The following is a 12,844-nucleotide window of genomic DNA, read 5'->3' as shown; positions in this document are numbered from 1 at the left end:
GAGTTATGGGAGAATATACGACAAAATACATGATCAACAAGAACAAAGAAAAGTAACAGTAAGCAGTACAATAAAACACATCATTATGCATTTTTAGTTGGTAAAATGTGCATACAAATGCTCAAGGAAACGTTCGCGGTTAGTGATTGAAACAGTGACATCTGGAAGATCGTTCCAAAGTGCAACGACTTGTGGCAAAGCCGAAGAATTGAAGCTATAGTTTTACCACACAGGCGTTTCATGCTGAGGTGATTATGAAAGCACCTGGATGTACGTAATGATTTGTCAAGTGGCAGTGGGGATGGCGTTACGCTATGAATATATTTGAGTGTTAGGCATAAAAAAACAACAGGATAACGACTACTTAACGTCAGGAGTGGATTGTCTAGCTTAATTTTTACTATACTGGAATGGCAGCCTTAGTTACATGAAATGAAACGAGCGGCTCTATTTTGAATGGCTTCCCGCCATGAAATTAAATACTCTTGGTGAGACGACCAGATGGGCGAAGCAAATAAAAACTTTGGGTGGACGAAGGTCAAATATGCCAACTTGCGTGTATGAGCTGAGTGATGACGCAAATTTCGACGTAAGTGACGCAGTGTTTGTGGCGCTGTAGCACATATGTTAGTGATATGTAATATCCATGAAAGGTTGGATGTAAGGTGCAAGCCTGAGTCCCTTTATGACACCGCACGAGGTAGCGAATATGTGAAGTTCGAAAGTGACTGTTTACGAGTAAAGGAAATTGTTTTGCACTTAGTCGTGTACAGCGTCATTAGTTGGTTACCTCACCAGGTATAAACAAGGTAAAGGTTCTTTTGGAGGATGAGGTCGTCATCATGACTTTCAATAGTGCGGTATACGTAGCAGCCATCAGCAAATTGTCGCACGCTAGAGTAAATGTTAGAACGTAAGCAATTAATGTAAATTACAAGAAGTAAAGGGCCTAGTGGTACATCGTATGGGATAAAAGAAAAAATGAAGCAAGATTATTTACTATGAGCTCCTTGCGAAACGATAGAAAGTTACGAAGTCAAGATAGCGTTAGTGAGTCTAGTCTAAGAAAAGATAGCTTAGTGATGAGGCGGCAGTGAGCAACGCGAAGAAATGCTTTTGAGTATAGTCAAGAAAGATGCAATCAGTTTGAAGGTAATTATTCGTTGTAAAGTGCAAGTCAGTGATGAATTCCAGCAATTGTGAATCGCTCGAAAAAGATTTTCGGAACCCGGTGTTGATTAATAAAAGAGAAGTTACTAGACTCGAAGTGGTTACGAATATTTGGTGCAATTATGTGTTCAAACATGTTGCAACACATGCAAGTAACTCTTTTCAGCTCAGGACGATGCTGCGAGTGCGCAAATATAAACGCTAGAGTTCATTGTTACACGCCGTGGTGAGTCAGCGGCTATGCTGTGCCGTCGCCGAGCACGAAGTGGCGGGTTCGATCTCCCGCATTTCGTTGGGGGAGAAATGCGAAAATACCAGTGCACTTAGATTTAAGAGGGCTTTCAAGATCCCCAGGTGTTCAATATTAGTCCGGAAACCTCCCATATGGCGTCCATCACAACCCGCTCTGCCGCTTCTGCACATTAGGCCCCACACTTATCCATGTCATTGAAGGTTGTGTTAATTAGGTTTGAAAGGTCCGGACGGGCGGGTATCTTTTTGTTCTACGTTTAAGAAGCATGCTTGAAGCTTGCAGGAAGCCGTACATATCTCGGTGGGTACCTAAGGGGGATTTCTTCGGCAGGCACCGACAAGCTTGAGGTGCTGCAGCAAATCCGTTCTTATAGTATCGGTTGGTGGTCGCCGCGGAGCGCACATTGATGCTGTCCCGAATAGGCAGGAATTGCACGCCACTGTGATTGTGGAGACGCGATAATCTCTACGCGTGCTGCGTGCATACATACGTACACGTAGTAGCAGACGCACACGTGAGAGAAATGTAAAAGGAAGCTTGGATCAATTTTCCATCTTTGAGCGGTGTTGCGATAAATGACTAGCGGTTTCAGTCGTTCACATAGGTCGCTTCAGCGTTTTTGCTTGACAGAATGGAGGCTATCGGCAACTACTTAGTATCACAGATAATTTTGTCATAGTGGATATTAGGAAACGATTCATTGAACAATCACTAGACGAAGCAACAGAACTGGTCACCAAATTATCTTACCCGAAGGTTGACTCGAGTGATTCGGTCGAATTCATCTACGTCGACGTCCAGGAATGACTTAGGAGGCAGCAGTATACCGGCACAGTGGACGACAATGGACACTTGCTCTCCCCTGTCCCCTTCGAAGCTCTCAAATGCTTTGCTCACTGACGGAGGACAGCCAACATCAATGTGAAGGGCCCGATGTTCAGCACCCCCTGACAGCTCTAAAGAGAGATGGAGAAATGGCGATACTGCGAGTCACTGGGCTAAAGGTGAGCAGCATAGCATGGAACTGGGCACCGCAAGAGACTACCTATAAATGCGGCTTTTTAACGCTCACACCTGTGTCACAAAACATCCGCCACGATGTTTCCTGTCAATAGAATGCCAACTTGACAAGATCTGACAAACATTCAGAAAAAAAAGCCGTTTCAATATTTCTGCGCCATGATGTGCGCTGGCTATACATTGACGAAGCGTTTCAAGAGCAACACGATGTGGTGGCGCATAAATTCACTCTTTACTTTCTCTGATCTTATTGTCGAAGTTTCACAGTCTCTTCTTTCAGAACGGTTGTGGTAACTCAAACAGTCAACAATATTTCACAAATGAGCTACTCAGTATACTATAGACACTGTGCAAAATTAAAATTCTTAATTGAAACGTATAGAAAGGTCTACAGCAAACACTGGCATCCGAAAGAAGTAACATATTGCTACGGCACAATATGCGCGATCACGAAAGGCCAGCAGTGTGAAGACGACGACGACGATTAGAAGCTAGCGCGGGCTGTTGCCTCTTGGCCAAGCGCAGCGTATTTTCCTTGTAAATATATTTGTACATAGCTTTTCGTCTGCGTCTTCCTACGTAACATATCTGGTGGAGGTGGACGTTCCCTGTACCTCGTCACGGAGCTTCGCAGTGGACGGTACGTCGAGCCTTCCTTCATGGCTCCCGGCGACGACAACCCGACTCCGCCGGCTCCGACACCTGCTGCCACTTCGACGACCTACATCACTCTCCCCGCTCCCCGTGATCCTGGCGTATTCTCGGGCCAAGATGGGGAAGACGTCGATGACTGGATCAGCCTGTATGAACACGTCAGCCGCAATAACCGGTGGGACCCTACTATTATGCTCGCCAACGTAGTCTTTTACCTCGGTGGCACACCTCGAGTTTGGTATCGCACGCACGAAGATGAGCTCACCAGTTGGGATTCACTTAAGACACAGCTTCGAGACTTGTTCGGCAACCCCTACGGTCAACAACTTGCCGCGCAGAAGGCGCTTTCCGGCCGTGTGCAGACGTCAACAGAGCCCTATGTCACGTACATTCAGGACGTCTTGGCTCTGTGCCGCAAAGTTGACACCCACATGACTGAGTCAGACAAGGTTTCCCACATCCTCAAAGGCATTGCCGATGACGCCTTCAACTTGCTCGTTTGCAACAACGTAGCGACGGTGGATGCTGTTATAAGAGAGTGCCGCCGCCTGGAACTCGCCAAAAGCCGACGTATTGACCAGCAGTTTGCCCGTCTGCCCAACACCGCAGCGACATCTTCCTGTGCCGACGCTCCTCGTCCCAACAACACTGCCGATGTTACCAGGATCGTCCGGCGTGAGATCGAGGCCGCCTATCCGGCTGCCTTCGACTCCAGTCCCACCAACACATCTGCAGTCACGGTCTCACTGATCCAGGCAGTTGTCCGCCAGGAGTTTGAAAACATGGGTCTTCACACCATCTGCTCGGCCCATCGCCCTAATACCCGCCCGGCTTCTTCGATTTCGCCCCGTCCCGCATCTTCTTACCCACCACGTTTCCGCAACCCATCTGAATGGCGCACTGCTGACGACAAGCCTATTTGTTTCCACTGCCATCGAATCGGGCACATTTCTCGGCACTGTCGTAGTCGCTGGAGTTCCCCGAGCCGGCCTACTTTTACTGCCTACTCTCGCCCCTCAGGTGGCCCTTCTCGTCCCTATGCCGCACGCTCCGATAATGCCGCCACTGATTCTCCTGCAACGAACCGCCCCTATTCTCGTTCGCCTTCGCCCCAACGACGACAATCTCGCTCTCCCCAGCCCCGTCGCTCCTATTCGCCGACTCCCTTCGGACGCCGCTCCCAGCCGGAAAACTAGACGATGCAGCGCCTCGAGGTGACGCTGCATTGCTCCCTACGCCGCCAAATCCTCTACTGACTTTGCCCACTCATCTGAACCTTCTTGACGTGCAAGTCGACGGTGTTTCTGTGTCTGCTCTCATAGACACTGGGGCGCATTTGTCCGTAATGAGCGCTGACCTTCGTAACCGGCTCAAGAAAATTATCACGCCCGCCACGACGCCTGTTGTCCGTGTCGCCGATGGCGGAACAGCCCCCGTAATTGGTATGTGTACCGCCCGCGTCTCCTTCGCCGATCGCTCAACAATCGTGCTATTCACAGTCATCGCCCACTGTCCCCACGACATCATCCTCGGCTTAGACTTCCTTTCCGCACATTCTGCTCTCATCGATTGTTCCGCCAGTACTCTCCGCCTTGACCTGCCTGTTCTGGATCCTGCTGAACCACACCCCAGTCGCCTCAGTTCCGCCGACTTCGTTCGCTTGCCACCTTCGGCACTGACCTACGTTGACCTAGTGTCATCCCCACCAGTCCCCGACGGTCACTACATCGCGGCTCCTATGCAAGACGTCCTCCTTACACATGGGATCACAGTACCCCATACAGTTTTATCTATTACGGCGAATTGCGTCTGCCTGCCAGTGGTCAACTTTGGCTTGACGACACAAGTGCTGCCACGTGGGATGTCTTTGGCCCAGCTTTGTTCATTCGGGGATCACTCAGTAGCATCCATTGCAGTAGACGACACTTCATCCGATACTCCTCTACCATCGCAGTCGGCAAATTGTACCATCGCTGACTTACGGAAAATGATTGCCCCCGACTTGCCCTCCGAGCACGCTCGTGAACTCTACCGCGTTCTGTTTTCCTACCACGATATTTTTGACTTTAACGATCGTCCTTTAGCCCAAACTACAGCTGTCAAACATCGCATTAATACCGGCGATGCCCCTCCTATTCATCGCCGCCCGTATCGAGTGTCACCAGCTGAGCGTCAAGTTATTCACGCAGAAGTTCGCAAAATGCTTGCCAAGAACATTATTGAACCATCATATAGTCCATGGGCGTCACCTGTAGTACTGGTCAAAAAGAAGGATGGCTCATGGCGCTTTTGCGTGGATTATCGGCACCTTAACAGGGTTACCAAAAAGGACGTGTATCCCCTACCTCGGATTGATGACGCCCTTGACTGCCTCCACGGTGCTCGCTATTTCTCTTCTATTGACCTTCGCTCCGGCTACTGGCAGATTGCCGTGGACGATCTCGACCGCGAGAAGACTGCTTTTGTCACACCCGACGGTCTTTATCAATTCAAAGTCATGCCGTTCGGTCTATGTAACGCCCCTGCCACTTTTGAACGCATGATGGACTCCCTTCTTCACGGTTTCAAATGGTCCACGTGCCTGTGCTACTTGGACGACGTTATCGTATTCTCCCCAACGTTCGCTACGCACCTCGAGCGCCTCTCAGCAGTCCTGGACGTTTTTCGGCGAGCCGGTCTGCAACTCAACGCATCGAAGTGCCAATTCGGCCGTCGCCAGATTACCGTCCTTGGACATCTCGTTGACGCGAACGGAGTGCAACCGGACCCAGGCAAGATCCATGCTGTTACGCACTTCCCTGTTCCGAAGTGTGTCAAGGATGTGCGCAGCTTCATCGGCCTTTGTTCGTACTTCCGCCGTTTCGTGAGAAATTTCGCCGCCATAGCACGACCACTAACCGACCTTTTGAAAAAAGACGCTCCTTTCCAGTGGGGCGATAACGAGGCCTCTGCATTCTCTCATCTAATCGACATTCTCACAACGCCTCCCGTTTTGGCCCATTTCGATCCTTCTGCGCCTACCGAAGTCCGTACTGATGCCAGCGGTCACGGAATTGGAGCAGTACTGGCACAACGCCAGCGTGGCCACGACCGTGTTATCGCTTACGCCAGCAGGCTCCTCTCACCCGCGGAGCGCAACTATTCCATCACTGAGCGTGAGTGTCTGGCCCTAGTTTGGGCGGTTGCGAAATTCCGCCCATACTTATATGGCCGATCCTTTTCCGTTGTCACAGACCATCACGCGCTTTGCTGGTTATGCTCACTGAAAGATCCTACAGGAAGACTTGGTCGCTGGGCCTTACGCCTCCAAGAATATTCGTATACTGTCACCTATAAATCTGGCCGACTTCACAAGGACGCTGACTGCCTGTCTCGCTACCCGGTCGACGAGCCTGACGACGCCGACAGTAGTAGCGCCAACGGCATTTTCTCTGTCTCTGCCTTCGGTAACATCGCCGATGAGCAGTACCGAGACCTATCGCTGCGAGCACTTATCGAGCGTCTGCGCTCTACACCTACCGACGCATCCGTTCGCCGATATGTCCTCCAGGGTGGCATTCTGTATCGAAGGAACTTCCTCCCTGACGGCTCTGACCTTCTTCTTGTTGTGCCAAAACAGCTACGACAGACTGTGCTCTTAGAGATGCATGACGCACCCACTTCAGGACATCTTGGGGTAACCCGCACGTACGACCGCGTCCGCCGCCGCTTCTATTGGCCTGGTCTCGCTCGCTCCGTTCGACGCTATGTTGCTGCCTGTGATCCCTGCCAGCGTCGGAAGACACCTCAGGTGCTACCTGCCGGTCATCTCCAGCCGATCACCGTCCCTGTGGAACCGTTCTTTCGTGTTGGATTAGACCTGCTCGGTCCCTTTCCCACGTCATCTTCTGGGAACAAATGGGTAGCCGTCGCGACTGATTACGCCACCCGATACGCTATCACTCGGGCTCTCCCTACCAGCTGCGCCACTGACGTCGCGGACTTTCTCTTGCGTGACATTATCTTGCTTCATGGCGCCCCGCGACAGCTGCTTACTGACCGTGGTCGAAACTTCCTCTCGAAAGTTATCGCTGACATTGTGCGTTCCTGCTCCATTCAACACCAACTGACTACTTCATACCATCCTCAAACCAATGGCCTGACAGAGCGGTTAAACCGTACTCTTACCGATATGCTGGCCAAGTACGTTTCCAAGGACCACCACGACTGGGACATTGCCCTTCCTTACGTAACATTTGCGTACAATTCTTCCCGGCACGACACCGCCGGATTTTCTCCCTTTTATCTACTGTACGGTCGCGAACCTACCTTGCCCCTAGACACGGCACTTCCTCCTGCTGCGGTCTCAACAAGCGAGTATGCGCGCGACGCCATCGCCCTCGCTGACCATGCACGCCAGCTTGCCCGTGCTCGACTGACGGCCTCACAGACCACTCAGCAGTGTCAGTACAACGCCCGCCATCGTGACGTACAGTTTTCACCTGGTGCGCTCGTGCTCCTGTGGTCGCCCTCTCGTCACGTCGGACTTTCAGAGAAGCTCCTTTCGCGATACACAGGGCCCTACCGCGTGCTGCGCCAGGTGACGCCTGTGACTTACGAAATTGCTCCTGTGGCCTCAACCTCGACCTCTCCTGTGGCATCTAGTGATGTCGTACACGTCAGTAGGCTCAAGGCCTACTACACTGCTTCCGAGTCCGATCTTTAGTCGCTCCGGGACGGCGCTTTTGCAGCCGGGGTAGTGCTACGGCACAATATGCGCGATCACGAAAGGCCAGCAGTGTGAAGACGACGACGACGATTAGAAGCTAGCGCGGGCTGTTGCCTCTTGGCCAAGCGCAGCGTATTTTCCTTGTAAATATATTTGTACATAGCTTTTCGTCTGCGTCTTCCTACGTAACAATATCAATAGTATTGTAAGAATGTAGCATGTCATTGTACGACCGAAGACATTTAAAAAATTCTAAATAGAAAGGAAAAGACCTAGACGAGAACAGAACAATCTCATTCTTCTCGCTGTATTGGCCTCAGAACAGCGACACATTTAACGTGTGTACAATATAGCCCAATAACGCGAAATACCCCCTAAACCGCTACACAGCTTCAACGATAGAAGTAATACTGGGAGGTGCCTTCGTGCGCATTGGGCCTAAAACTGTGAATACGAGTTCGCTCGATGTCATTACCAATTTTAAATCAAGTTGCCGCTATACTGGCCACTATATAAGTTACTAGCTCTTATCCAAGGGGTTCTGCATCTTGGCAGATCAGTTCGTTGGGCTGATTAATTCGGAAAACAAGTGTGGAGGACGAGCCATTGCCTCACATTTAAATTAGTAGGGCAGCTCGCGTGGATCTGAGCTGTCGCCAACGAACGAGTGCGTTGTTAACAACTCTATATATTTCGATATACAATGCGGTGCAACCTCGCTAACCTTGAAGCAACGCAACCGTGGCGTTGGCTGCCTCCAGGTCGATATCGCCCACCACGACGCGGGCTCCTCTTTGGGCCAGCAGGCGGCACACAGCCTGCCCGATGCCGCTGCCCCCGCCAGTCACGAGCGCCAGACGTCCACGGAACATGTCCACTGCCTGAGGAGCCGCGTCCACTGAGACAGCTGCTGCGCAGGTCCAATCACCGCGGTAAATTAGAACTTGACAGACAGACAGACAGACAGACAGACAGACAGACAGACAGACAGACAGACAGACAGACAGACAGACAGACAGACAGACAGACAGACAGACAGACAGACAGACAGACAGACGGACGGACGGACGGACGGACGGACGGACGGACGTACGGACGGACGGACAGACAGACAGACAGACGGACGGACAGACAGACGGACGGGCGGACGGACGGACGGACGGACGGACGGACGGACAGACGGACGGACGGACGAACTGACGGACGGACGGACGAACTGACAGACAGACAGACGGACGGACGGACGGACGGACGGATGGACGGACGGACAGACAGACAGACAGACAGACAGACGGACGGACGGACGGACGGACGGACGGACGGACAGACAGACAGACGGACAGACAGACAGACAGACAGACAGACAGACGGACGGACGGACGGACGGACAGACAGACAGACAGACAGACGGACGGACGGACGGACGAACTGAAAGACAGACAGACGGACGGACGGACGGACGGACAGGCAGGCAGACGGACGGACGGACGGACGGACAGACAGACGGACGGACGGACGGACGGACGGACGGACGGACGGACGGACAGACAGACAGACGGACGGACAGACGGACGGACAGACGGACGAACTGACAGACAGACAGACGGACGGACGGACGGACGGACAGGCAGACGGACGGACGGACGGACGGACGGACGGACAGACAGACAGACAGACAGACAGACAGACAGACAGACAGACAGACAGACAGACAGACAGACAGACAGACAGACGGACGGACGGACGGACGGGCGCACGACGGACGGATGGACAGACAGACAGACGGGCAGACGGACGGACGAACGGACGGATAGATAGACAGACAGATAAACATACAGACAGAGATGCACTGTCCTTTTGTACTGCCATGTAAACAGAAGTCACCTTGGAGATAAGGAGCCAACAAACAAAAACACTAAGGACAAAGTAGGGCAAATTACTTGTACTTACTAACCCAATTAGAGAAATTATAAATTAATTGCAACGAAAGTGGATGAAAAAACAACTTGCCGCAGGTGGGGAACAATCTCACGTCTTCGCATTACGTGTGCGATGCTCTAACCAATTGAGCTACCGCGGTGCCTTTTCCCCATCCGCTTTCTTGGGTATTTATCCACTTTCTTGGGCCGGATTCGAGACCCTCGTTACGTAATGAACGAGAAGAAATGGGGTTAACAGAGGGGCCCGATTTTTCATTAATCGTATCATGAGAAGCTTTCTTGCCTTCTCATGATACGATGAATAAAAAATTGAGCCCGTCGGTTAACCCCCTTTCTTCTTGTTCTTGCAGATAAGGGAAATGCGTGTAACCGGAATTTCTTTCACGACCAAGCAGATCTATCAGCCCACATACCAGTCCTCCAGTATTCATTCGCTTATCGCTACTTTTTGCACAGTATTAACCGCCCCTTGGGAGCTTTTAATGTTGAATTCCAATGGCAGAGTCGGAGCAGCCGACGGACTCCGCGAGCGAACACTCGACTCTGGCGCAGAGCAACGCCTCCAGATCCGCGAGTGGAACACAACCTGCGCCGCCGGAGCAAGGCGGAAGCGGAAGTTCTATCAGAGTTACCCAGGATACCTTGCGTGTTTGTCATTTCCTTCCGCTGTTTGCTCTTAGCACCGCCGCACCGGTCACTTGTCTCTTCAGCGCCGTTCACCTGTTGTTTTTTTAAAAGTGCGGAACGGATATCTCGCCAAGCGTGCAGCAGCTTTTGCTTCCTCGCGAGTCGTGACCGGTGGCGCCTCCCAGCAGACAAACGTGGTAAAGGAAATACGTCACGCAGAGTTCCGGTCCACTCCGCCGATTTTGGCGGAGCATCTTTTTCTGCTCCACGGAGTGACTCCCGCTCTGAATCCCCTCCGACTCTCTCATTGGAACACCTTACTCCCGCCCTCACTCTGCCATTGGAACAAACTTGCTCCGAAACGAGCATAAAAACTTGCTCCGACTCCGCCATTACAACTCAACATAAGTTCCCTTGCGTGTACTCTGCTTACCTTGTCTAATAGAGGCTGAATGAAGTTACACTAGAGTAAAACGTGTTCAACCATTTAGTGTGTTGTTGCTGAAAAATGTGATGACGAAGAAGGTACCTCTTCTCTGATACGGGACGGTGTCGCATGCTTTGTTCTTTGTTTTCCACGGCAGCAGCACTCTAGGTGCTCTCGGAGAGACGTTGTTGTGATTGTCAAGGAGAGGACACATGTCAATATTCTTTCACGGATGCGACCCATGAGCAAACAGATGAGGCCGCATTTAAAAAGGCAGTGACAAAAACGATGATGGATCAATTAGTCGCTAGTCCCTCAGAATGCTTATGCCAACTAATCAGTGCTCTGGTGGCTAACCTGGTAAATATAACTCCGTCTCATTCTCTTGTAACTTCTAAGCTACCAGCTCCGGAAGAAGTAAGCAATACCAACAAAGGTAGTTCGCTTCCCTCAGATAACAGCCGTGAGGTATCTCAATCTTCGGCGAGTTCTGATCAAAATCACACGTTGGACTTGCATGTCTTTACAGACGTTGCAATTGAAGCTCGAGCTGAGAAACGTAGTCATTCACCCTACAACCGTGATTCTTCAGTGTCGCCTTAGAATAACAACAAAAACTCTCCGCCTAATAAGGTCCTCAAGGAGGGCGTTTTGCAGAAGGTTGCTGCTAGTGCAATACTATCTCCACCATAGAATATTTAAAAGTCTTGCAGTGGAACTGTCGTTCATTTTTGGCAGCTTCCACATATTTGCCGTGTCTCACTACTCGATTAACTTCAGATATAATAATTTTACGAGAATCTTGGCTAGCCACAGAAAAAAAAATCCATCTCAGAAATCAGCGCTCTTTTCGTTGAGATCTGTGTACAAGAGTTGGCTGGCGGATTACTTAAATTAGAATCAAGCAGAATTTGCCATAAGGCAAACAGAGCACTGGAACTTCTTTCCCTTGCATTCAAAATTCTAGCGATAGCCTTAATTCTACCTTTATGTCGTTCATTTTTGATCGCGAATATATACTATCCTTCAGGGGTTCATGGCACACGGCCTATGGATAGTGTAATCTCTACTGGCGGAAATTATGTTACATTGGCGGGGTACTTCAACTCCCATCATCTGGCATGGGGTTTAAAAACAGATCCGTAAGGTACTCGACTTTGGCGTTGGTCACAGTACAACAATATGTTATGTCAAAATTCAGGACATCTCACTTCTGTTAGAGGTCTAGCTGCTGCTACTCGAGATTTACTTTCCCAAGTTTATCATCAGCAGCAGCAGCCTATTCTTATGCATACATTGAAGGACAAAGGCCTCTCACTCCCTACGATCTACAATTACCCCTGTGCTGCGCCAAGTGATTCCAATTTGCGCCTGCAAATTTCCTAATTTCATCACCCCACCTAGTTTTCTGACGTCCTCGACTTCACTTCCCTTCTCTAGGTACCCATTCTGTAACCCTAATCGCCCACCGGTTATCCATCCTACACATAACATAGCCGGCCCAACTCGAATTTTTTTTCTCTTAATGTCAATTATATAATATCGGATATCCTTGTTTTCTCTCTGATCCACGCCACTCTCTTCCTGTCTATTAACGATACGGCTAACATATTTCGTTCCATCGCTCTTTGCGCGCTCCTTATCTTATTCTCGAGCTTCTTTGTCAACCTCCAAGTTTCTGCCCCATATGTTAGCACCGGTAGAATGCAGTGATTGCACACCTTTCTTTTCAATAATAGTCGTAAGTTCCCAGTCAGGATCTGGCAGCGTCTGCCGTATGCGCTCCAACCAATTTTTATTCCTCTGTAAATTTCATCCTCATAATCAGGGTCCTCTGTGAGTAACTGACTTGGATAAACGTACTCCTTTACAGACTTAGAGGCTGACTGGCGATTCTGAACTCTTGTTCCTTTGCCAGGCTATTGAATATTATCTTTGTCTTCTGCATGTTAATCTTCAACCCGACTCTTACATTTTCTCTCTTAAAGTCTTCAGTCATTTATTGTAATTCGTCCCCAATTTTGGTGAGCAGGCCAATCTCATCT

The 12,844-nt window shown here is 50.3% G+C and overlaps 1 protein-coding gene across 4 annotated transcripts in view; it reads right to left on the bottom strand.

Annotated features, from left to right (window-relative positions):
• The window catches only part of LOC126541675 ((3R)-3-hydroxyacyl-CoA dehydrogenase-like), a 62,708-nt gene that overhangs the window by 26,575 nt on the left and 23,289 nt on the right, over positions 1-12,844 (bottom strand). For 2 of the 4 annotated variants that reach the window (XM_055076828.2, XM_055076829.2), the window contains 2 exons: positions 8,530-8,715; positions 2,174-2,379 (listed from right to left, as the gene is read on the bottom strand). In XM_055076828.2, the coding sequence (XP_054932803.1) occupies positions 2,174-2,379; positions 8,530-8,715 (392 nt within the window). The remainder of the gene's footprint in view (positions 1-2,173; positions 2,380-8,529; positions 8,716-12,844) is intronic. The other 2 variants (XM_055076831.2, XM_055076833.2) reach the window with 1 other exon arrangement.

This window comes from Dermacentor andersoni, chromosome 2 (genome assembly GCF_023375885.2).
Source record: "Dermacentor andersoni chromosome 2, qqDerAnde1_hic_scaffold, whole genome shotgun sequence".
Classification (NCBI taxonomy): Eukaryota; Metazoa; Arthropoda; class Arachnida; order Ixodida; family Ixodidae; genus Dermacentor; species Dermacentor andersoni.
The sequence above is the reverse complement of the archived record's forward strand: the minus strand, read 5'-3'. Positions and strand labels throughout refer to the sequence as shown.